The 26,322-nt window shown below is 37.1% G+C and overlaps 1 protein-coding gene and 2 non-coding genes across 3 annotated transcripts in view; all 3 read left to right on the forward strand.

The window, feature by feature from the left end:
* Kif2a (kinesin family member 2A) overlaps positions 1 to 26,322 on the forward strand; it is a 56,375-nt gene that overhangs the window by 19,068 nt on the left and 10,985 nt on the right. The window contains 16 exon segments of the mRNA XM_028884157.2: positions 4,407 to 4,501; positions 5,080 to 5,196; positions 8,283 to 8,337; positions 10,348 to 10,470; positions 11,028 to 11,128; positions 12,570 to 12,665; positions 14,638 to 14,692; positions 15,027 to 15,189; positions 18,003 to 18,016; positions 18,019 to 18,092; positions 18,509 to 18,572; positions 19,437 to 19,528; positions 20,153 to 20,295; positions 20,443 to 20,647; positions 21,504 to 21,614; positions 22,429 to 22,496. Of these exon segments, the coding sequence (XP_028739990.1) occupies positions 4,407 to 4,501; positions 5,080 to 5,196; positions 8,283 to 8,337; positions 10,348 to 10,470; positions 11,028 to 11,128; positions 12,570 to 12,665; positions 14,638 to 14,692; positions 15,027 to 15,189; positions 18,003 to 18,016; positions 18,019 to 18,092; positions 18,509 to 18,572; positions 19,437 to 19,528; positions 20,153 to 20,295; positions 20,443 to 20,647; positions 21,504 to 21,614; positions 22,429 to 22,496 (1,576 nt within the window).
* On the forward strand, positions 7,769 to 7,841 carry LOC114704238. Its single transcript, XR_003736245.1, has one exon. It is a non-coding gene; the product is annotated as a small nucleolar RNA U2-19 (small nucleolar RNA).
* LOC114704229 lies at positions 7,930 to 7,998 on the forward strand. Its single transcript, XR_003736244.1, has one exon. It is a non-coding gene; the product is annotated as a small nucleolar RNA U2-30 (small nucleolar RNA).

Consider the following 26,322-nt stretch of genomic DNA (forward strand, 5'->3'; position numbering starts at 1 on the left):
TAATACATTTTTAAATAAAAATAGTTTTGTGAGGCTAGTGTGTAATACCAAATTGTAATTGTCTGTGAGAAAGGAAAATTGTTGACCTGTATCCAAAATAATATTCAGTTCATTTGCAACCAGACTTAACAGTTTGATACTGTTGTTTTACTTTTTTGAATGGGAAGGCTGATTTTACAGTTTATACAAGCAAGCAAAAGGCTGAGATTATAAAATAAACTCTTCAGAACAGTAAGGTGGAAAAGACTGCTTCAGAGATAAGCAAAGCCATCGTGACAGTGTACCTTGGATTCAGAGGTGAGGAAATAGACTGAGGCACGTGTGCTCCACCTCTGACAAGTACTGTTGCAGACAGAGGGAGAGAGTGCTGCTCTTCAGCAAATGGTGCTGAGCAAGTCGGCTTTCCTAAGGGCAGGGAAGGAAGGTGTGCTACCTTACACAGTAATAACTAAATGCCAAGGGATTCAGGACGTGAATATGAAAGGGTGTGTTACACTTCTGAAGAAAAGAAACTGTCTTAAGTGATCTCAGTCTGGTGAAGAATTGTATAGAAAAAGACAATTCTAAATAGTTTGTTTTAGAGATGTGTGTTGGTAAAAATGAAGGCCTCAGGTTGCATCCTTAGTACAATTTCTAGTGATCTGGTCAAGTGGCAAAAGCAAATATGACTTCATTTTTCTCGTTTTTCTCTGTTTTATTTCCTCTAGAGTTTAGTGCTGACTGGTGTGTCTGGTGGGGCTTTTTTTAAGAGTATGCTTTGTCTGCATGTATGTATGTGCATAACTTTCATGCCTGGTGCCTCTGGAGGCCAGAAGAGGGTATTAGCTGCCCTGGAACTGGATGGAGTTAATAAATGGTTATGAACCACCACGTGGGTGCTGGGAATCAAACCCTGGTCTTCTGGAAAAGGATCAGTGGCTTTTAACCACTGAGTTATCTCTCTAGTCCCCATCTGTCTGTTGTATTTTAAGGCTTTTTACATTGTCTGCATTGGAGGTTCCAGTGTCTAGAAACCTGCTGGTGCTGGGTGTTCTTGTATTCTCTCATTGCCAATCTGTACAGGTTGTCTCTAGAGATTCAAGACTTTGAAATTGTGATTTATAGCATTAATACTAGATGTTTTTGCTTTACATTTTTGTCTCTCCTAGTTATCAGTTCCTCTAAAAAGTTGGGATGTGGAAATGGATGGCCAGCCGTAGGAATATTTTTATTGGTTGATTTTTTTTTTTTCTTTTGGAATGTACATGTTTTACCCCATTTTCACTTGTGCGCATCATGGTTCTTTTTGGTTGTTTTGTTCTGAGACAAGGTCTTGTTATATATACATCAGACTGACCTGGAACTTGCTATATAGGTCTCAGGATGGTAGCAGTCTTTCTGCGTCTTGATTTTTGAGCGCCACTGTGCCAATCCAGCTGGGGTTCATTCTTCAGGGTGTCTAGTATCCAAACACATTTTCCTGGGGCTCAAATGTTTCCTTTCTTGCTATTGATGGAACACTCAGTCTCTCTCACCTTTCCCAAAGCTTGTTACTGTGATCTTCTTGTCCCAGTGAATGGTTTTGTGAGATTATCATGCCAGGTCCTTATGCTTAGGCAGCACCTGTTGTTACCTGCTGAGCCCTCTCTCCAGCCTTCTTGTTTGTTTGTTTTGTTTTGTTTTTGAAATAAGTTCCTGGCTGGCTTGGAACTCACCATGTAGCTCAGGCTGTTCTCAACCTTGCAGTAATCCTCCTGCCTCAGTTTCTCTAGTGCTGATGTTACAAGCATGCATTACTATACTCAGCTGTAATTTAGTTTTAAACCAGAATCATTTGGTTGATGTGTGAAGAACAAAAAAGGGCAGAATGATTGGAAACGGAGACTAGTTGAGAGAGTATTGCAGTCACACTCCCTCAAATTTATATCATACACTGACACAAATCTGTCTTTGTTTTTTACCTTTGGCAACTTTGTACATCTGTGCAGTGAATTTTGGTCATTCTCATACGCCCCTCCTACTTTCCTCTCACCCTCTCTACTGTTTAAATCATTCTTCCCAACAGTCTCCACCCGCCTTGTTTCCAATTGTGTGTGTGTGTGACTCACTGAGTTAATTAGAGGTGTAACAAGACAGATATCTTGTACAAAGCAGTAGAATTAGTGTAAAAAATGATCTGACTACAAAACAGTTTAATAAAAACATTAAGATTAATGCTCAGTGTTAGTGATAGAGAAGATTAAAGTCTTGCTGTTGGAAAACTAAATGGAAGGCAGTCTCTTATTATTTGCATGTGAGTGAGCGTTCTCGTTCTCTCACTCACTCACTCACTCACTCACTCACTCACTCACTCACTCACTCACTCATATAATGGTTGTTGGATTCCCTGGAGTTGGGATTACAGTTTTGAGCCGCCTAGTGTAGGTGCTGCAAGTGCTCTTAACTGCTGAGCCTTCTACACCGTTAATTACGATTAATAAAGGAATATCTAAATCCATGCTGTTTGTGGAACTGTCAAAATTAATAGCTTAAATAAAATTAATATAGTGTGTGTGTGTGTGTGTGTGTGTGTGTGTGTGTGTGTGTGTGTTAAAAAATATATAATCTCCCACCTTTTAAGAGGTATAGCTGAGGGGCTGGAGAGATGGCTCAGAGGTTAAGAGCACGGGCTGCTCTTCCAGAGGTTCAATTCCTAGCAACCACATGGTGGCTCACAGCCATCTGAAATGAGATCTGGTACCCTCTTCTGGCCTGCAGGCATACATGCAGACAGAACACTGTATCATGATAAATAAATAAATCTTTAAAAAAAAAAAAGAGGTACAGCTGAGAGATCATATGTTTAAGGTTGATGAAATATCCTGTTTCAGTCAGTATATCATTTGCTGTTATTTAATACTCTTAAGTATTTGATTATTGGTTGATTGCTTTAGAGATATGGTTTTATGTAGCCCATGCTGAACATGAATTCATTTTGTGTAGTTGAGGATGGCCCTGAACACTTGACTTCTAGCTTCTACCTCCCAAGCGCTGAGATTATAGGTTTGCACTGTTGTGTCCAGCTAAAATTTGAATTTTTTATAAGACTTGTGAAAATGTTTATATGGTGCATATATGTGTGTGATTTTATATATATAGTGATTGGCAGTAATTTTATACATAATACTTTAATGCTACTTTTATCTTTAATACAATATTAGCATTACAATCTTTGTAATGTGCAGTTTTTGTTTTAGGTATTTCAAATGTTGTAAATTATCTTAAAGTAAGTTATAGATGCCCTAAGGGTTTCTTCTACAGGTGGTGGTGGTGCATGATTTTATCCTAGCACTTGGGAGGCAGGGCAGGTGGATCTCTGAGTTCAAGGTCAGCCTGGTCTACAGAGGGAGTTGAAGGACAGCCAGGGCTACATAGAATCCCTGTCTCACAAACAAACAGACAAACAAAAAAAGAGGGTTTCATTTAAGGAATACTTGTGAAAATTTCTTGTGTTCAGCATTTTATTAGGTAACACATAGATGTATACAATAGTTTCTATACTTGACTAGTAATCAAATGGAATGAAGACATGAAATAAGCAATAAATATATGGTGGATACATATATGAGAATCTTAGTCTGATTCTGTGAATTTGTCCCAAGGAAATAAGTGGCAAGTGTATAGTGACATATAGTGATGTTCATGGCTGTTTATAATATTGATATAAAATGTAACCTCAGACCACAATAAATTGCAACAGAGTATTATGTAGTGGTTTAAATGAATAACTAGCCCTACAGTTACTGACTAGTAAGGTCCACAGTCCATTACAAGGGAAGGGAAAGAAGTTTAAAACATTATGTATCATATTCTGCCTTTGATGGCAAGATGACAATTGTCAGAGAAAGTATGTATAGTAGATTTGGGCCGACAACATGTGGAAGAGGACATTTAGGTTACTCTTCCTCAGTCCTTAGCCTTTGGGGACTCACATTCTTTGCCTCTGTACAAAGATGGTGTCTTTAATTTGCACCATATATGGTCTAAAGTGATTTTCACATACATCATCTTTTTGCTACTATAGTATAACAGTTAATGTTATGATTCTTTTTTTTTTTTTTTGTATGCCACAGGGTCAGTTTGGAATCATAGCAAGTTTACTTCCTAATCATTAGACTGTTTGATGGCATAAAATTATAGTCACCTGTTTCATTGACTGTTTATCAGACAGACTTTGTTCTTATCGAATACCCTGAGTTTCTGAACTTGATTTATGAAACTAAGGGACAAAAGTTCTTTTGTGAAAATTCCTTGTAAGAATTGTCAGATCGTACATATACGGATGTGTGTGTGTATGTGTACCTAAATTATATATTAGGTTGTAGTTGACCATGTTTAAGAATGCTGTCTTTTATTGCTTTTGAAGTATGTGTTTTATTCCCACTTAGGCCGAATACACCAAGCAATGGTAACATCTTTAAATGAAGATAATGAAAGTGTAACTGTTGAGTGGATAGAAAATGGAGATACAAAAGGCAAAGAGGTATGGTTTCTGTGTTAAATATCAAAATTATGTAATTTTATATGATGTAGATATTCCGTATCATTCCTTTAAGCACTTTCAAATAGGGGCTAGGGAGATGATTCAGCAGTTAAGATGAATGGCTGCTCTTCGAGGGCACCCTGGTTCAATTTCCAGCCCCCAACATGATTGTTCACAGCCATCTCTAATAGTCCCAGAGGATCCAGCACTTTTCTGGTGTCCAGGGGCACCAAACATGCACACGGTACACAGATATTCGTGCCAATAAATCCCCTTTACATAAAGAAAAAAAAAAATCACTTTCCAGGGATTTTTAAAAGTTAACCTAAAGAAGGAGAGTCTCTCCATGTATCAGCTGTTCATTAGCTCAGTGCACAAGATTTGAAAATTGCTATTTTTAAGTAGCCATTATATAGTTTTGATGGTCACTTTTTACCAACAGTTCTTAAAACCAAGTGGAAAATATATGTGGATTATTTCTAAGCAATGTAACTTGCAAAGTGGTGTCATACTTTAGGTTGAAGTCATTTAAGAGTCATTTGCTCTATATATAACCTTCCATGTTTTTGTTTAAATAGATTGACTTGGAAAGCATCTTTTCGCTTAACCCTGACCTTGTACCCGATGAAGAGATTGAACCCAGTCCAGAAATACCTCCACCTTCATCATCCTCAAAAGTGAACAAAATTGTAAAGGTAAGTGATAAATTAGGGAGGATGTGTGTGCATGTGCATGCACACGTGCTCAAGCTGACTTGAGACTGGTAGAATCTGAAGAGTATGTATGTGTTAAGTATTAAATGGTTTACTTTTTTAAAAAATTCTTTCTACCATCTGTATCCGTGCATATAGATACGTGTCTTCCTGAGGCAGGGTTGTCGAGTTCACAATTCGTGACAGTCTTTAGATCATATCATCATCCCTTGCCTGATTAGGATTTTTCTGAGGACTGGTAGCTTCTCAGGAGAGAGGAGTTAAAATTGTTTTCCTACTGACTGACAGAATACCTGCTTGTTAGGAATAATAAATATTCTGGTAACCTTAGAAAGAGACAAGAAGCGGTGGGGTGGTGTAACTAGCCATGTTGTTGGTGAGGATGCTTCAGGATGACAGTATGGCATCTTTAGAAAGAGACAAGAAGTGGTGGGGGGGTGTAACTAGCCATGTTGTTGGTGAGGATGCTTCAGGGTGACAGTATGGTGTCCTTAGAAAGAGACAAGAAGCGGTGGGGTGGTGTAACTAGCCATGTTGTTGGTGAGGGGTGCTTCAGGACGACAGTATGGCGTCCTCCCTGTATCCATAGCTCTGCAAATGTGAAAAGCCTTTATCCTTTTAAAGGTAGCTCTTCTTCCGTTCTCTTAAAACTTTTTACTGTTGACAAATTCCTTAACAATACAACTCCGTGAAAACCAGACAGTCCTGCTATGTTGTTGAACCTGTACCACTTAGTGTTTGATTCCATGACATCTGTTGGTTTTTCTACCTTGTGCAGATACTGTGTTGATATACAGATGAATATGACCTGGCTTGCAGGCCTATAAGAACTCCATATTTTTCAAGGAAAACATGCATAAATGTGCACATGTGTTATAGAGACTTAACCATCCTCAAAATATTTTGCTTTTAAACTACATATATGAACATAAATCAATTTCAGTTAATATAGCTTAAGCATTGTTAGAGTCACTGCTTAAAGGTCCGTAATATACACAGACTATTTCCATATTCATCTTCAAAGCCTTAGTAGATTGGCGTAGTTTTATCTACCTCTCCCATTCCCATGTTGAAATGAGGCCCAGTTTTTCTCCTTTGCCTTGGCATCCTACCAACAAGCTCCACACATCTCAGCCTTGATGTGTTGTTGTTAACTATTACTTTCCATTTTTTAAAATACTGATCTCTGGGCCCCACTCTGGGAGATAAAACCAACTGTCCAAATAGTACCTAATCTGATTGGAATGTACAGCCAGGATTGAGTATAACTAAATTATTTGCTGTGGGTTTGTTTTTAAATAATTCACTCTTAGTAGCTATATAAATAGGAGCAGAAGTTGGTTGCCTTAATCTGTGCAGTAGCCAAGCCTTTGAAACCTGTAATGAAACCTTTTTAGGATAACTGGCCATGTTTATTTCATACTACTTTGATAATTTCAGTTTAATAAAGGAATCAATACTGTATTACCTCCTTAGATCAAAAGATGTAATTTACTACTAATTCCTCAATCCAAGATCAAAAGTGCTCCAAATCCCAGGTTTTAACATTTTTATTAATTTTTTTTTTCTTGGTTTGTGTGTGAGTGTAGGTGTGTGCATGCCATGCTATTCAGCTGGAGAGTAGAGGACAGCTTTCAGGAGTTGGTTCTCACCCCCCACCTTGTTGAACTGGGGTCTCTTGTTCTGCTGTACTATGTACTCCAGGCTCCTGTCTTGCTGTAGGAGTGTTGGGATTATAGGAGCACACAACCACATCTGGCTATTTTGTGTGGTCGACTCAGGTTAGACTTCTGAAGCAAGTGACTTGACCCACTGAGCCATATTGCCATCCCCCAAATGCAAATTTTTTTGAGAACAAACATCAGACCGCAGGAGAGAAATTCCACATGAAACCTTATGTGATGAATTTCAGTCAGAATGAAGCAACACCAAAATTATCTTCACAGAGATTTGAGGTCCTTGGGTAAGAGCACTTGAACCAAAGTCATGAAGATTCAAGTCTACCTAACTAGCATACATGTAACCAAAAAAAGCAGGTGTGACTGATGCTCTACACAACTGTAACCACAGCTTTGTTGAGGGTAGAGACTGAAGGGTGGTTGAGGCTTTGCTGCCTGTCAGCCCAGTTCGTTTCAGTGAGTAACCCTGTCTCAGGGGAGTAAGAAGGAACATGACAGCAGGTACCAGATGTCCTCCACTGGCTTTTACAACACACACACACACACACACACACACACACACACACACACACACACACAGTCTTTAGGCTATGTGTATATATAACGTATATATAAAAGTGAATTTGCATTTAAAATTGAGTCCTATTCCCAGAACATCTGATTTTACACACAAGTGCACATATACAAATATTCCAAGACATGAAAAGATATGAAACATTTCTGGACTCAGGCTTTTCAGATAATAGATACTTAACCTGCACACAGTTTTGGCAAGATAGCATTATAGTGTAGTTACTTAGCCTTGCTTTCCTTCCAATCTCATCTGAAATTGCAATACCAGTAAAAAGCTTTCGGAGATCTGCTCTGATTGTAGTAGACAGTGATGAAAACCTGAGCATCAAAGGACCTTCCAGTCTGCTTTGATGTATGATCGACATAGTTGGGAGAAGCAAAACTACAGAATTTTCTCCCTTCCCCCACCCCTCCTTTCTCTGTCTCCCTGCCCTCTTGTGTGTGTGTTGATGTGTTCGTTTCTGAAAATGATGAAAAAATTGTACTACTGAACTTTGAAAATGTGAAGATTTCTACACTTGACCTGAGCTCAGAATTAAGAAAATAATGGCTTCCTAGAGTTTTGTGTAAAACTGAAATGAATAAGATCCTTAAAGCAATATCTTTCTCATTCCTGAGTCTATGTGAGATTTGGAAATATGCCTCCTACAGGAACTTGACTATTGATAAATTAGTAATTTTTTTTTATTATTTATAGTTTTTCTCCATTTGATTTTATGTTACCATTGTTTGCTTTCATTTAATTAAAAGAAGCTGGGGGAATGATAGATGTGAGGAATGGAGAGAAAAAAATAAAATGAATATTTTCTTTTGTAGAACCGACGGACTGTGGCATCTATTAAGAATGACCCTCCCCCAAGAGATAATAGAGGTGAAGTAAAACATTACCCCTTAATTTTGCCTACTGACGTTTAGCATAGCCTTGATGTGGTATATCAAAAGTAAATATTACCCTTGGTGTTATCTGTTTAAACCATGGCTGATTTTAAGATTAGTATTCCTGACTTCCTAGTATCCCAATAGCATTAATAATTTCTCTTTAGTTTAAAAAATGTGAGCTTGTCATGGTGAGGCTTGCCTGTAACTTGAGCACTCAGGAGGCAGGAAGATCTCTCCAAGTGGAAGCCAATCTAGTCTCTGTAGGGAATTCTAGGCCAACAGGCTACAAAGCAAGACTCAATAAAATAAAGCAAAAAAAAATTCAAAAATGTATGTGGTGAATGGAAACTCAACAAAGCATGTAGTTTTTATTCATCTCACTCGATTTTCAAAACGGAGGACATTAGAGAAAGGAGACACAAGAAAGGAGTCAGATGGCTGATGATGCCACAAGGATGAATTCATTATCATTTTTTAATTATTTATATTTTGTGCACATTAATTTTTTTTGTCTGCATGTATGTCTGTGAAGGTGTCAGATTCCCTGAAATAGGAGTTACAGGCAATTGTGAGCTGCCATGTGGTTGCTAGGAATTGAACCCAGGTCCTCTGGCCATCTCTCCAGCCCCATTATCACTGGTTTGGTCATAATTTTCTGACTTAGAGGCTTCCAGAAACTTTAATGGTTAACTTTGGAGTTGGCAAAAGGAAATTTGAATGGGCATAAATTATAGTTGGCTTCAAGTTTCATACATTCTGAGCCAGGACACTGGACGAAAGTAGTTTCTCTTTGCTGCTCAGCATTGAGAACTGCTGTACAGTTGTGTGTCTGTGTAAGTGGATGTGGTCCAAGATGGGCCAGGGAAGAGATTAGGAGAGCATAGAAAGTCCTCTCATTACCACCCTTCTGTCTCTGGAGAACTTAGTTTTCTGAGCCTTGTGCATAGGTGCGTGCATGTTTGAGATAGGGTCTCTGGAGCCCAGGTTTGCCTTAATGTGAAATGGTAGACAGCTGAGAATGATCTTGAGTTCCTGACCTAGACTCTCCAGTGCTGGCATCACACACGCACCACCACACCAGCTTTCTGTTGGTGTGCGTAGGTTCCTTTGTGCATTTTCATGACATCTACAGTAGGGAAATACTCTTGAAGATTTGCATGTTGGGGAGCAAAGAATGGAATCTGAACCGTAAGGAAGGTTGGAAGGACTTTTCCATTTGTTTTCTATGTATCTGAATCATGGCCATTTAAAAAAAAAAAAATGAGAATGCCTTTATATTGCACATATAATCTGGGAAATGTCTTTGCATTCTGGAATTGTAAGACATGGGTTTCATGTGCATCTTTTAAAAATAAATGATTATTAAAAGTCAGTTTAGCTATGGTTTTTAGGTGACTAGTTTTGTAGGTTAAGTCTGTACATTTTTGTTTGTGTTTTAAGATTCAATTTCCCCATTATTTGCAACTTGCTGTAAAATCCATACAGGCCTCAGACTCAGATCTGCCTGCCTGCCTCTTTCCTGATGCAACTATTACTTTGAATTGTCTTTTAGTCGTGTCAATTTACTGAATAGAACTGATCACTTTTAGTAGTTTATACACCATTTATAGAAAAGTTTGACAGATTTTTATAGATTTTTGTTTTGTTTTGTTTTGTTTTGAAGACGGGGTTTCTCTGTGAAACAGCCTTGCTCTCCTGAAACTAACTGTAGACCAGGCTGGCCTTGAACTCACAGAGATTCACCTGCCTTTGCCTCCTGAGTACTGGAATTAAAGGCATGTGCCACCACTGCTCAGCATTTATTGACTTTTTTGAGTAGGGTCTCATTGTTACACGGGCTTGCCTCAAACATGTATTGATCATCCTGCCTCATCCTATCAAGTATTGAGATTATAGGTAAGAGCCATTGTGCCTGGCATATTTATGTATGTGACATTGGTATGTCTTTCTCTTTTACCATGGTTAGCTTTTAATACTGTTCTGAATTAAACTTGTTTTGTAGTGGTTGGTTCAGCACGTGCACGGCCTAGTCAGCTTCCGGAACAGTCATCTTCTGCACAACAGAATGGTAGTGTTTCAGATATATCTCCAGTTCAAGCTGCAAAAAAGGAATTTGGACCTCCTTGTATGTAAATAACGTATCAAGGATTCAGTCATTTTAGGCATACATGTAGTCTCTCTTGGTCATCATTACAAGTTCCTAAGTAGTAAGCAATCTAAGACAAACTTGACTAGAGATTTCATTTTGCCAACAAATTTTAATTTGTATTTAGTACTTTTGGGTGTGTGTATATATATATATATATATATATTGGAGAATAACATTTTGTGTGAGGTTACAAACAATGGTTTAATTGCTTTAATTCTGGCTAGATTTTTTTTTTAATGTTTGAGAAAAAAGTTACATCTTGATCCTTTCAATTCAAAGATCTGTGATTCTAAACCAAGAGATGACATGTATCAGTGTGTCTGAGTCATTTCGCTTGACTCATCTGTATAATGTCCTGTTCCTACTGTTGTTAAAGCAGCTCATAAGTCAAGTTCACCTAGGTATAATCGGCATGCTTCATTACTGTGCACTTGTGTATGTGTGCGCTGAATTAGTCATACAATTCCTGTATGTTCAGTGTAATTCTGTAAAAAAGGAAACTGTGCTTCTGCAGCTCATCCTTTCCCTTTTAGCACGTAGGAAATCGAATTGTGTTAAAGAAGTAGAAAAACTGCAAGAAAAACGAGAAAAAAGGAGATTGCAACAACAAGAACTCAGAGAAAAGAGAGCCCAGGTTTGTAACATAAACTCAATTTTTTTTTTTCTGAGAAAAGGGTGGATTGTATCAGTGAAAATCGTTGATTTTAAAATAAGTTGAAGGAATTTCCAGCTACATAGCAAGTTTGAAACCAGTTTGGACTACTTGAGACCCCGACTCCAGGGAAAAAGAGAGAATACACAGACTACAGTTACTCAGGCTTGGCAGCCACGCCACCTGGTGTCATCCAGGGGTACTTCATAATGCTCACATGTCCCAGTGAGGTCTAGAGGCTTGCTTCACATTCTGCTGCCTAGCTGACAAGTTGGGGATCTTTTCTAAAGATGAATAGAAGATAAATTTCATTGACAGTTTTAAAGTCTCTGTTCAGTGTAGTCTGAATGTGAATGAAAAAATCTGACTTGAGTATTAGTGATTTATTATTTGTTGTAGGGAGGTTATTGACCATTGCTAGTCATAATTTAAATAAAACCTTGTCAGTATAGAATTTGAAATAAATTACAGTCAGAATTCAATACCTTGAATTTTTTTTTTTTTTAACTTTTTAAACATCTTGGTTTTCAGCTGCTTGTAGTGGTATACTTATCAGCACCTAGGAGGTAGAGGCAGAAGGATAAGAGTTCAAGGTCAGCTTGGACCACATGAAAACCTGACTCCAAAAAATAAGCAAACAAATTATGTTTATTTGTGTTTTAAGTTCTGTTGTATTGCTTTTTGTTTTTGTTTTTTTTTTTTTTTAAAACATCTTGGTTATCTTAGAGTTAACAAGGAGAGGGAAATGAATGTAGATGAATTTATATTTATTTTCAAGAATATATTTATGTTTAAAAATAGGGCATGTGTATGTAACCAAACAGCATGCTTACACCTGCAGACCAAACTTTTCAAAGCATTCTTTAATGTTTAGAGACTAGAACTGGAATGGACAGAGAAAAAATAAATAGCAGTGCTTTGGGAAGAGCAGCAGTGATGGACAGGGTGGGTAAAGAAGGAGCCTCCTTATGGGTGTGACTGCAGGTACAGCTCCCTCGTGGTGACTTGTGCAAAGTTGAGGTATTTAGTATTGAAACATTAGATGAAGTAGTTCTGGGAGTTGGGATGTGGAATGCATTTTCCCAGTTTCAACCTTCCTAGAGTTTCTTGCCAGTGTTCTAGAGTGTTGTTCCCTTTGCTACATTTCTGACATAAGTAAATGTACTATAGGTGATTTTCTAAGTAGTTAAAGGGTAGTTTTAATGAGGAAACTTTGGAGTATACAGGACATGGAGATGAGCAGAATTGTGTTATTTATGTGAAAGTGATCCTGAAGATACTAACCTGAACTTGGAAATCATATTATAGTTTGGTTTTAGTTTGAGTTTGGTTAACAAATGACAGTATCTGAACTGCAATTTTCAAACTATATGCAACACATACAGTGTAATTATAATAAGTGCCAAATCTTGTTTTCTAATAGGATGTTGATGCTACAAATCCAAATTACGAAATTATGTGTATGATCAGAGACTTCAGAGGAAGCTTGGATTATAGACCCCTAACAACAGCTGATCCTGTAAGATCCTTTGTGAATTACTACTCTGAAGATGTGTTACTATAAAAACATCCATATTGACTAATTGCATATTGTATATACCTTTAAGGCTTTGTCTTTCCTTATGAGGTTCAGTTCCTATATTGTTAGAAAAATCACAGCTCATCTCCTTTTTGTTCATCTTCCATAGTTTTTATATTAGAGGTCCTGCTCGAATAGCTGCTCTTTGCAGGTGAAGCTTCTGTGTCCTCAGAAGGCCACACACTGATAGTGAATAGCATAAGGAGACCTTTACAAAGGCTTTGCTCTCAGTTCCAAGTTTATTTTAACTTTGGTTTGGACTATATATCTCACCACCATTCTAATTTACTGTTAACTGATTTCTTATTTTCAAATACCTGTTACTCTGGCTTTAGCAGTAGTAATGGTTCTTAAGGGCTGCAATAGACCAGAATTCCAGAGCTGAAAAGTATTCTGTAGTTTCATTACCTGCTGCAGAATGAGAATACTTTTCCAAGGAAAAAAGAATACATCTGACCTAACGTATATTTGTGTTAGGCAGTGTGTTACAGGTCCTGATAGATTTGTTATTCATAAGCTTATATTCCCATATATTTTAGGCCTTTCTACACTGCCACTACACCTACTGCATCTGAAATCATGTTTTCATTAAATCAGGCAAATGGTCAAACTCTAAAATAGGTCTGATGATAGGAAAAGATTTATTCTAAGAAAGCATGAATTGAATGTAAGTTTTATCTTAAAAATTGTACATAAGATTTGTCATTAATGGGGCTGTAGAGATGGCTCAGAGGTTAAGAACCATCTGCTCTTCGGGGAAACCCAATTTGGGCTCTCAAGGTTTCCAGTAGCATACATGTCAGGCCCATCAACCTGTAGCTCCAGCTCTAGGGGAATCCAGCACTTCCATGCACCTAACTATACAAATTAAATTAAAAATAAGAACTTTTTTAAAAAAAAGAATTGTCATTCATAAAATTGTTATTTTAATCAGTAATGTGAGAATCCTGGTTTTTTGCCTGCTAGTGATCTTTGCCAATAACTATCTACAACCAACATGAAAAGATGCCAATTTGTAGAATAGAAATTTTTACTTTTATTGTATACAACACATATGGAAATGAATGGAAGGTACCTTCTTAACCTAATGCTAAGAATAGTAGTACTTTTCTAAAAACTTTATTAAGTAATGGCTTATCAAAAACAAAGTTTCCACAGTGCTCAGATTTTTTTTTTTTTTTTTTTTTTTTTTTTTTTGGTTTTTCGAGAGAGGGTTTCTCTGTGTAGCTTTGTGCCTTTCCTGCATCTCGCTCTGTAGACCAGGATGGCCTTGAACTCACAAAGATCCACCTTCCTCTGCCTCCCAAGTGCTGGGATTAAAGGCGTGCGCCGCCGCCGCCGCCGCCGCCGCCGCCACCCGGCTCAGATTTTTATTAGTAATTGTTTCTGACAACCATTAAAATTTGTTCAATGAAGCCAGGCATGATGGCACATGCCTTTAATCCCAACACTCAGGAGGCAGAGAGGCAGGTGGATCTCAGTGAGTTCTAGAACAGCCAGGGCTGTTACACAGAGAAATCCTGTCTCTGCCAGGCGGCGGTGCGGTGGTGGTGGTGGTGGTGGTGGTGGTGGTGGTGGTGGTGGTGGTGGTGGTGGTGGTGGTGCTGCTGCTGTGCACATCTTTAATCCCAACACTCGGAAGGCAGAGGGATCTTTGTGAGTTTGAGGCCGGTCTGGTCTACAGAGCGAGCAAGATCCAGGAAAGGCACTAAAGAACAAAAAAAAAGAAAGAAAGAAACCCTGTCTCAAAAACCAAAGGAAAAAAAGACATTAAATAAATAAATTATGCAATGATAATTTGTTTTTTAAAGCTTAACTACTATATTTGTTAAATTTCTAAGAACCATAGTTTACTTTCTATTGTTCTACATAGCACTTATAATCAGTGAAATAATGTGGTTTTTATTCCTAGATTGATGAACATAGGATATGTGTTTGTGTAAGGAAACGACCACTCAATAAAAAAGGTATGATGCTTAATGAGCTTTGTAGAGAGTTGATTTAGAAATCCGGCATGGTAACATAATTCCTGTAATCCCAACATTTGGGAGCCTGAGGAGGAGGATGGACTATCTCAAAAAAAGAATTATTGAGATGGTTTAGGAAAGGTGCCTGCTGCTAGTTCTACATGGTGGAGGAAGAGAACTAACTCTTAAAATTGTCCTCTGACTTCCACATTTATGCCATGTAAACACACAATATTAAAATAATTTTTAAAGACTTTAAATCTTTTTAAAATATTTTCATTAGATCAAATGCTGTGAAAATTACTGAACATTGATTTTTAATTTATTCTTTTAGAAACTCAAATGAAAGATCTCGATGTAATCACAATCCCTAGTAAAGATGTTGTGATGGTACATGAACCCAAACAAAAAGTAGACTTAACAAGGTACTTAGAAAATCAAACATTTCGTTTTGATTATGCCTTTGATGACTCAGCTCCTAATGAAATGGTTTACAGGTAAGTGAATTTGTTTTAAATTAAAATTCTCTTCTTAGACTTATATAAATTCCTTGTGTTCGTAGTACAGCTCTCCAGGGGTGGAATGTGCTTTCTCATTGTGCAGGGTAACTGAAGAAAATGTAATAAACTCTTACAAGTTTTAACATGTAATCTCTTCAATACTTCAAACAATTAGGTGGGTTTTGTTTTTTCTCCCCCTCGGCATGGTGACACTCAGGAGGCAGAGTCGGGAGGATCTCTGAGTTGGAGGCCGGCCTGATTTGATTTACATAGTGAGCTCCAAGACTACATAGAGAGACGCTGTCTTAAAAAAATATTTTTTATGCTAATTGATAGTTAATTTACACATATCATAGACACACATACCGATAAGTTTCTGAGAGGGATTGGAGAGCTGGTTCAGCAGTGAGAACATCTTCCAGAAGACCTAGGTTAATTTTCCAGTATCCATATGGTGGCTTGCAGCCATCTGTCTCAGGTTATCTGAGATGCACCTCTGTCCTCCACAGTCATACCTGTAGGCAAAACACCCATACACATAAAATTAAAAGAAAAAAATTCTGGGAAATACTACCATAAGTAATGGGATGTGGTGCATAGAAAACACGGATTTTTCTATTTTAATCCCTGTACTAATAAATTTGAAATGCCTGTTATGCATTAATCACTAGTTAGTCTTGATCTTTCCTTAGCATGTGTTTACAAATAAAAGTGAAAAGTTCTGTAAATCTGTGTACATTCGCTTAGTTTTTTTTTATCGTCTTTTAAGTTTGGTGGTTGTTTTAAAAAGTGCATGTAATTCTTAGTTTACATTCAATTTATATAGAAGTGAGACTTACACATATTAAATAAATAAACATCCAAAAATTTTATGTCATGTAGATATTTGACATTACTTTGTAAACATACTTCTAATACTTGTAAGATTCTTGCAGCATTGCCATTATGTTCCATGTAGATACACTTTTGCATTTATTTGCATGCTGTGTTTTATTTCCCAATTTCACTTCAAAAAATCCCCAGAAAACAGAAAATTAGAGCTAAAACAATCCTACCAAAACAACAACAACAACAAAAAAGCCGGGTGGTGGTGGCGCACGCCTTTAATCCCAACACTTGGGAGGCAGAGACAAGTGGATCTCTGTGAGTTCGAGGCCAGCCTGGGCTACAGAGTGAGTTTCAGGAAAGGCGCAAAGCTACACAGAGAAACCCTGTCAAAATAAAAACCAAAGAATCCTAAGAATTGAACATTGGAATATTAAATAGGTATATTATGAGGTGTCTGTTTAAATGGGAATTGTAATCACAACTGGTAATTTGTTTTAGCTTTCTTCAAACACTTCTTTCTTTCCTTCCCATTTCATAAAGTATAAATTTAGTTTTTATAATAGTTTTTGAGTACTGATTCAGGTATAATCTATGATAGATTTAACAAACATTTTGAGCTTTTCTTTCTTTTTTTTCTGAGACAGGGTTTCTGTGTAGCAGCTCTGGTTCTCATGGAACTTACTCTGTAGAGCAGGCTGGCCTCGAACTCGCCTAGCGTATTTATACTTCTTGAAACCTCACCAATACACAACTCTTAGTATGCTCTCTTACCTTTATGGACTAGGACACACATTGACCTGGTCGTTCTTCAGATTTATTCACAGTCCCATTGGACAGAACTGTTTCCTGCCCTTGTTATTCTGTGCCTTCTTCCGTTTGCATTGAGAAATCTAGCGATGGTGTATGAGGTGTTCTAGTTGTTGATTTTTAGCATGCTGTTTAATGTGCTACTCAGTAAAGACGTATTTCTTATCCTTTCCCACTTTTTAATTTTAATTGTGCCAATGAATTTTATTAATATATTTGAAAAAATAAAAACCAAGCTAATTTTTTGCCATTTTTATATTCTTTTCCCCACATACAAGTCAGTTGTCCATGTTCAACATTTGAAGCAAATTGGAAAGGTGACCAGGCTTGATATAGTTACAAGCTTATGAAGTAACGAAACGAAAAAGAGGATTGTTACTTTGAGCTTTTGGCCTTTCTTATCCTAAGTAACAGTGGACCATTTTCAAGCTGATTGTGTTACGTACGTGACAAGAAGTGTGTTGTGTGCAAAGACCCAGCTCAGTGGTAGGACCGAGAGAACAAGCTCCACTGTGCTCCCCAAACCCAACCTGGGGCCCAGAAAAGTTCAGGGTCATGGTTTGTTGATCTGATGCTAATGTGATCCAGTACTGCTTTCTAGATCCTAGCAAAACCATAACATCGGAGAAACTGCTCTGCAAACTAAAGAGATATACCAAAAGCTGCAGTGTCTGCAGCTGGCAGAGGTCATTGGGAAGGGTCCCCATTTCTCATTACACCTGACACATGTTTCACAGGAACACTGAGTACTTGAACAGATTGAGCTACAAAGTTTTGCCTCACCCATCATGTTCACCTGGCCTCTTGCCAAACAGCTACCACCTTTTCAAGCATCTTGACAAATTATTGGAAGGAAAACATTTCCACAGCCAGAGGAATGCAGAAGTTTGTATAATCCCAAAGCACAGATTTTAACACTGTAGGGATAGATATGGCCCCAAAATGTGTTGATTGTAATGGTTCCTATTTTTGTTCATGAAATATGTTTGTATTTAAAATTCATGGTACAAAGCAACAGTTCTTTTTTCACCAACCTGATATTTCAATTTTTGAAACTAAACATTTGTTTAAACTCCTGTATTTTGTTAATGAAATACACTTTATATTATTTGTATTGCTTTGGTTACTTGTTTAACACAGATATTTGTGACACACTTTTTCATTTTCCTTTTAAGATTTACTGCTAGACCACTGTGGAAACAATATTTGAAAGGGGAATGGCTACGTGCTTTGCTTATGGGCAGACTGGAAGTGGAAAAACTCACGTAAGTAATTGCTAAAGTTGTATCCTGCTGTGGTGCTACAGTCTCCCTCTTAAGCTTAATTATAAGGCCTAAATTCTTCTGGGTAGAGACCAGAGTACAAACTCGACTCATTCTTCTGATACCATCTACTTTGATTTTTTGAGACAGTTTCTCATTGGCCTGGAACTACCACGTAAGCTAGCGTTGCTGTCCAGGAAACCTTAGGCATCTGCTGTCTCCACCTTCCCAACTCTGGGTTATAATCATGTACTGCTGTGCTTGGATTAGTTTACATGGGTTCCTGGAGATAGAACTCAGGTCCTCATACTTGTGTAGCAGGCACTTTATGGACTGAGTTACCATCCCAAACCCAAGACCTAAATTATTAAAATTTATTCCTGAATAATCTGTATTCTTTATTTTCTTCCCAAATGTAGACTATGGGTGGTGACTTTTCAGGAAAGAACCAGGATTGTTCTAAGGGAATTTATGCATTAGCAGGTAAGTGTCCTTTATGTGCATAGTTTATGATATTCTTGAATATTATTCAGGTGTGTTTGAATAAGACTTTTTATTGTCCAGCTATACACACGGTATATTAGATCAACTGTTTGTTATCAGATTAGCTGAAAAGAAATGTGAGGTCATGGTCACTCATGGTAGCACACACCTGTAATCCTAGTACTTAGGAGGTGGAGACAAGATCATTGGGTTCACAGTCATCATCAGCTGTATAGCAAATTTAAGGCCATAGAGCAAACCTTGGCTATGAGATCCTGTCTCAAAAAAGAAAAAGTCATAAAAGAAGTATAAGATTAAGCTTTTGGTGGCAAAAAAAAAAGTCTTGATATATATTGTAATCATATACAGTGGCATACAGTAATTGCTACTATAATGTGGCAAACTATTAGATTATGCAGTGGCTAATTATTACTGGATCATCCTTCTGCCCCCCACCCCCAACCCCAGGTTTTGAGATAAGGGCTCAAGTATTCCAAGGCGACCACAATCTTGCTGTATGGCTGAAGATAGCCTTGAATCTCTGGTCTTCCTGCCTCTAACACCTAAATGCTGGGATTATAGGGTTTTCCATGCCTGGTTCATGTGGTGCTGCAAACTGAACTCTGGGCTTTATGCATGCTAGGCAAATACTACCAATTGAGCTACATGGTGAGTCCCTTTCAAGGATAAATAGTAGCATCCTTTCATGGAGTGTGAAAGAGAATAGCTTCTTTTACAACTTGATTTCTCAAATTATTGTTTTAATTTTATTTTATTGATATTAACCTAATATTAACTGATTCTTCTAAAAATAGGAAAGATTTGTTGCATTTTAATGAACTTCATGTGTGAAATTTTTGACAGCTCGAGATGTCTTTTTAATGCTGAAGAAGCCAAACTATAAGAAACTAGAACTTCAAGTGTATGCAACATTTTTTGAAATTTATAGTGGAAAGGTATGTGAGAAGTTTTGTTTTTCTTTTGTGTATGGGGGTGGTATGTGAGTGCATGTATATGGGTGCATGTGTGTAGGTGGGTGTCTGTGCATTTAGAAATGTGTACATGTAGATGCCAGCAGTCAGCCTCATGTGTTACTTTTCAGAAGCTATCCGTTTTGTATTTTTGAGACAGGGAGTTTGACTGTGGCCTGCAGCTGGTCGATCAGCATAGACTAGCTGGCCATCATGCCCCAGGGCCTCCACTTTCCCAATACTGTAATTATTTGGGCTCAAGCTCATGTCCTTGTACTTGACTTGGCAAACATTTTACAATTGAGTTGTCTTCCAATCTTCAGACCTTTTTTTAAAAAAATGTGGTTGTGTGTGTGTGTGTATTCAGTAACTGTTTTTAAGTGTACAATTCAGTGGCCTTCAGTATATTTGATTTGTTTTATGACCTCCACTATCACAACATTTATATGCTTGTAAATATAATAGCTGATGTCCTGAGACTTTTAAATGTCTTTTCACGCTTTCAATGTTGAGCATTGTTCTGAAAATAATAGTTTATTATTTTAGACTTATTATTTTAGAGCTGATTTTTTGAAGCTAGTTTTCTAATTTGCATATGATTTTCTGTAGGTGTTTGACTTATTAAATAGGAAAACAAAATTGAGAGTATTAGAAGATGGAAAACAGCAGGTGCAAGTGGTAGGATTACAGGAACGGGAGGTCAAATGTGTGGAAGATGTACTGAAACTCATTGACATTGGCAACAGCTGCAGGTGAGTCCTAATGGGAACCTGCTGCTTCAGTGCCTGGGGGCGAGGGGGGAGCATATCAGCAAAGGAAAGGGTTTAAGGGAAAATACCGTGGCTAATAATGTACATAAAAGGTTTTGATGTGTCACTATGTCCTTAATAACATTCCAGAACATCCGGTCAAACATCTGCAAATGCACATTCATCTCGGAGTCATGCAGTGTTTCAGATCATTCTTAGAAGGAAGGGAAAACTCCATGGCAAATTCTCTCTCATTGATTTGGCTGGGAATGAAAGAGGAGCTGATACATCAAGTGCAGATAGGCAAACCAGGCTTGAAGGTGCTGAAATTAATAAAAGCCTTTTAGCACTCAAGGTAAGGAAAGTCTATTTAATTGCAAAAGGTCTTTTACTTTTGACTTTAATTTTGCTTAGTTGTAAAAAACTAGTAAAAGAAAAGATTTATAAACTTGTTATATTTGAAGTTACAGATTTTATTGTATGTAGAATTTTTGCATACACACATTTTCCCTTGTTTTTATGAAATGAATTGACAGACTAGTTCTGAAGCTGCTTAATTAGATTCTAAAGGACCATAATCATCCAGGCTTTCTTCAGGGGACCAAGCAACTGTGGAATTGAGCTAAGAACTGTTGGGTTTTTTTTGTTTGTTTTTTCTCGTCCACAGAGAAGGTTTTCAGTCTCCTCCCTGGGTTTGATGGAGAGTTCTTTCCCCTTGCTGTTAACCCTTAGCCTCTTAAAGCACTACAGTGACCTTAAAGGGACGAGAGGGTTGAAATGATGTCTTAAAAGAAACTGAGTAGCATTCAGAAAAAAAGCAAGTGTTGAGCCAAAATAATTTACTTTAAAGCATTATTATATTTTCCCCTTAACTGGAAAATCAGGAGTTAGAGGTATTACAGTAAAGCAGCTGTAGCCTTTGGGATTCCATTTCAAAATCCCAGCTTCGTACAGCTTTCCTGCTGCCTGACCTTTCTAACTGGTCATGTTTTCAGGATTCTGTGATTGTTTTGGAATAATTAAGGTTTGTTTTTGTTGTTACTCATTTTCTTGAATTAATATTTGTGAAACCATCATTAAGTTGTATAAAAGTTAGAATTTTTAGAGCTCATTAGTCCTTAGACATTAGCACGTAAGAAACCTCTTTAAAATGTTGCTTAAAATGACTCTCATAAAGCCTAATTAGTAAGAAACATTTTCTTAATTTTTAGGAGTGCATCAGAGCCTTAGGTAGAAATAAACCCCATACTCCTTTCCGAGCAAGTAAACTCACTCAGGTGTTGAGAGATTCATTCATAGGGGAAAATTCTCGTACTTGCATGGTAAGTTGGCTTTTTCATTTGTTTGTTTTTGTTTTTATCCTGAAGGAATAAATAGAAATTATATGAAAATTTTAGATGTTTGCTAATTATAATTAATTACCCTTCTAGTGTGAGAGATTATGGTATTTAAGATGTGGTCCCTGCCATTTGGTTGGAAAATTTATAGTGCAGCTATAATGCTTTTTAATTCTAATGTCTGAATACTTCATAGAAACTTGGATTGTCTTAATCTAATTTGTTGTTACTGTAGCAGATGTTAACTTATTCCTAAGTTCTTTCAGATATCTCTTCATGCACTTCACTGTGTTGCTTACAATTTGTTGGGTTTATGGCAAGCTAGATGGATCAACCAGAGATTTGTGCAACTGTGCATACACTTTGAGTTTCTCGCTCAGTCTTCCTCTCTTTCTAATAGGACGGTTTACGTTTCCCAGCTGCTAGGTTCGGAACTGCAGTTCCTAGAGAGACTTCAGTGGTCCTGTGGGACATTGGTAGGGCATTGTCTCTGGCAGAATACTATTCCATTACTAACAGTAAAAATAGGTGGAGGGGCTGTCTGTGTTGTTCCCTTTTCTAAATGTTTGCCTTCATTTTCTGATGGATTTTTAATGACTTTCTGGTACCTTCAGAAAAATCTTTGAAAATTTTAACTGGATTTTATAATGATTACATGTACTAGGTAGGTAGATCTTAGAGGTCAGATACCAGTACGGACATTTTAAAGTGGATTATAAGATTAGACCCTACTGAGCTATCTGTCAAGGTCACTGTCTTGAGCATTTATGATTTTATCTTTGCTTCCCCCCCTTTATAGATTGCCACAATCTCTCCAGGAATGGCATCCTGTGAAAATACCCTTAATACGTTAAGATATGCAAATAGGTATGAAAGTTATTCCTCCATTTTAAAATTTGAATTCTAATATATTAGAGCAGTATATAGTGTCATTGTTGTACGCTGGGGAAACATGTCTGTAGTTGTAGCATGTGGTGATACTAAGGCAGAAGGACCACAAGTTCTAAACTGTTCTGACCTCCAACATGAGATCCTTTATCACAGCAAAGAGAAAACCTAATAGGGCAAATTTATCACATCTATTCCTTAAGTTTTATGTTCTTTAAGGGGACATTATTTAGAATTGTTTTGTTAAATTGAAAAAATGAACAGAAATAGGTGAGACTGACATCTCTACTTAAAGTCGACCTTTTGATCCTAGAACATGATTATATTTTTCCATTTCAACATTATGATTCATAATATTTTACTATGTTTCAAGAATGGAAATCCTTATATTATTAAGGCTAAACTGGAAAGTAGGGTGTTAATTTCTTAAATTGTTATGCTCTATGCTGGAATTATCCTGATGATGTTCAATTAAATACATACATACACATGTATATATCAGTTCTTTCTGGTACTGTGTACAGATTATATGTTGTTATTCACATAAGTAATGTTTCCAACTTCAACACCAACTGGGTTGTTACATAGAGACAAAATGCACTGAGAACTAAGAGTTTATATCTTATAGTCATGAATAGTTTTAGATGTCTTTGGAACTCCTGAGTTAGGATGAAATGTTTGCTTTGTAGATCCCTACATGTGCATGCACACACACACACACACACACACACACACACACACACACACACACGCGCGCTTCTTGTTTTGAGTGATTGTTTACATATTTAAAAAATATATTTGTATTTGAGAATCTGATATATGTGTACAATATTTTGATGAAACTCACTCACATACACACTTCTCCCTAACTCATCTGGCTCTACTCTCTCCCCTTGAAGTTTTAAATGTTTTATCATGTTACACTTAAACAATTTTAACCTACAGATTATTCTTTATAACTTACTTCTAGTGTGGAGATTGTCTTAATTTTCTTCAAAAACGTATTACTTCTTGTTCCAATCAAAATGGAGACTTTATTTTTCATCTTTTTAAAAAGAAGAACTTCATCTGTGTAGAAAAGTACCTAAAAACAAGCTAGGTGATATGGCTAAGTGGGTAAAAGTACTTGCCACCCAAGCTTGATGACCAGAGTTCGGCCCCCAGATCCCATGGGGAGGACAAAGCCCATTCTGCAGAGCTGTCCTCTGACCTCCACATGCACTGGGGAATGTGTACACAATACACACGACGATAATAGAATTGTTAAAAATTGAAATCCAAAAGAACAAGTGAGCATTTAATTTTGTAATGTTTCTGTCATTTAGAAATCTCTTCAGTGGAACAGAAGAGGCTGGGAAGCAGCCCCTCTAGAAGGTCAGGCGTGCTTCTTCTGTTGGCAGGTTACAAATGTCAGGCCTGTTACTCTCTACCTTGAAGTACCTGAATACTTTAAAATAATGTTCTTATTTTCCTTTTTAACTTTTTAAAGATAGTCTTCATACCTATACATGTATCTGCACATCATTAGGTAACTGCATTTTGATCATTCTTTTAATCTTTTGTATCATGCTTATGTTTCACCTGAAGAGATTTTTAAATGATAGTAAACATTGCTAGGAAACACTAGCCAATTGGCCTAGGGGTGTATGTAGCTCAGTGTCCTTGTTTGGCAAGCATGATAAGGCCCTGGGTTCTCTTCTCATTCGGGGGTGGGGAACCCACAAAAATACAAAATATGATAGCTACTTAAAAATAAAGTATAGCTTTAAATAGGTTTAACTTTTAAAGTTTGAAGTATGAACTCCTAGCTACAGACAATATTGTCTTTAAATTATTATTATTAATTTTTTTTAGGATGTGTGAGTTTTTTAAAAATCATTTAAAGATGCTTTGTTTTTCCCAGAGTTGTTCATGGAAGGGTAGGGAATAACTTTATTACAGAATCAAATAAAAAAATTTTTTTTTAAATTACATCTAATAGAATTAAAGCAAACCCCTCCATGTCTTAAAACTTCAGGCAATAAAGATTCCTGCTAATATGACACTGGTTGATAGATTGAGATCACAAGTTTTTCAGATTTTGACTATTTAGACAGGATGAGGTAATGGTGATAGTATACTAACCCACACTGGCTTCCCAGCTCATTATCTATGAAAGGGTGGCTTTAAATTCCTGATCTTCTTGTCTCTACCTTCCAGTTGCTGAATAGAGGTGTGCATCACCATGCTTGGCTAAACACATAGGATTTTTATCACACAGTGTCATACTAGAGATTGAACTAGGGCCTTGACCATTCTAGACAAGTGCTCTATAATTGAGCTATACCCCTAGCCTGCAAATTGTTTATTTCTTAAAGAAGTGTTTGCTTTTTAGAACTCAACCTATCAGTGGAAGAGTGTTAGTTCTTAGGACAAAGTAGGCTTAACACCTGTTTCACTACTTGATGGTTGACAGTCTTTAATGTGTTCTGGTTTCCTTATCTTTAGAATGGTGAAATCAATGATCATACCTGCCCTAAAGGACAGTTTTAAGAACTGAGAGAAGCGATCTTTGTAAAATGTTGAGCATAGCACTTGAAAGTTATTTTCAAACTTCAGTTTAATCAAAACTATGTATTTTAGGAGTGTTTTATGGGAATTGAGGGATAGTTTGTAACAATGTATTTTGATGTTAAATGACAAGTCCAATTGAATCAATTAATAAAATTGAGATCTTCTGTTAGGTGTGTGGCACTTGCCTATAATCCTAGCATGTCTGGTGAATGCAGGAGGATCAGGAGTTTAAGGTCACCAGTAGCTACACAGCAAGTTCCCAGATGTCCTGGGCTAGGTTAGATCTTGTCTCAAAAAAGAAAGAAAGAAAAGGAAAAAAATATGGCGAGGAGAGGTGAAGGAAGGAGTAGGTTGTTCAAGAGGAAAAGCTGTATTAGATGCTTGTGAAACGTTTTTCTGAAGCACAGGATATGCTGTGGGTAAAGGAAGAATTTGGAGGGATTGAAACAGAAGAGTTACTGAAATTGTTTTTAACTGTAATTTTAGGAAAATTATTCTGTACCTGGTATATGTACTTGCACAAGAGGATATGTAATAGAAAACATTTTTGTTGTTGACACTAATAGTACTACTCAATGAGGAGATTTTGAAGCATATGAGAAACAGGCATAGGAGTAACAAAGTTAATTTCCATATTCAGAATTTAGATTTTCAGTGGTGTAGTAAATAAACTTTCCAAAATGATGATCTTGAAGAATAAAAGGGCAAAGGCCAGACTTAGTGACACATGCTTATAGTTTTAGCACTCAGGAGGTTGAGGCAGGAGGATCTCAAGATCAAGGGTAGCTGCTGTAGATATACGTGCCTCCAATAAAATGGTAAAGATAGACAATCCGATATTAGATATTAAACCTTCAACAGTGGATAGATTACGAGTAGAAATATGTGGGGTGTGTGTGTGTGTGTGTGAGCGCGCGTGTGCGCGTGCGTGCGTGCACATTCATTTGATCTATATGAGATTAATGGTATTTGGCTGGGTTTTGGCTTGTGAAGGAAGACAATGCATTTAGTTCCACCTAAGAAAAATAGAATTCAGATAGTGTCTTATGGCATAGAAATGATTTGAGCTTGGGTAAGCTTGTATTTTAGTTACACCACATTCTTTCTGAATAACCTCAAATGAGGTACTTTATTTATCTAAATCAGTTTTCTCATCTGTGATGTGAAGATATCATAAGATTCTTATCAGGTCTATATAATATAATGCCTAAATGTTACTAATTCTAGTACTTGATATATATTGTCTATTATA

The sequence above is a fragment of the Peromyscus leucopus genome, chromosome 11 (genome assembly GCF_004664715.2).
Source record: "Peromyscus leucopus breed LL Stock chromosome 11, UCI_PerLeu_2.1, whole genome shotgun sequence".
In the NCBI taxonomy this organism is placed as follows: domain Eukaryota; kingdom Metazoa; phylum Chordata; class Mammalia; order Rodentia; family Cricetidae; genus Peromyscus; species Peromyscus leucopus.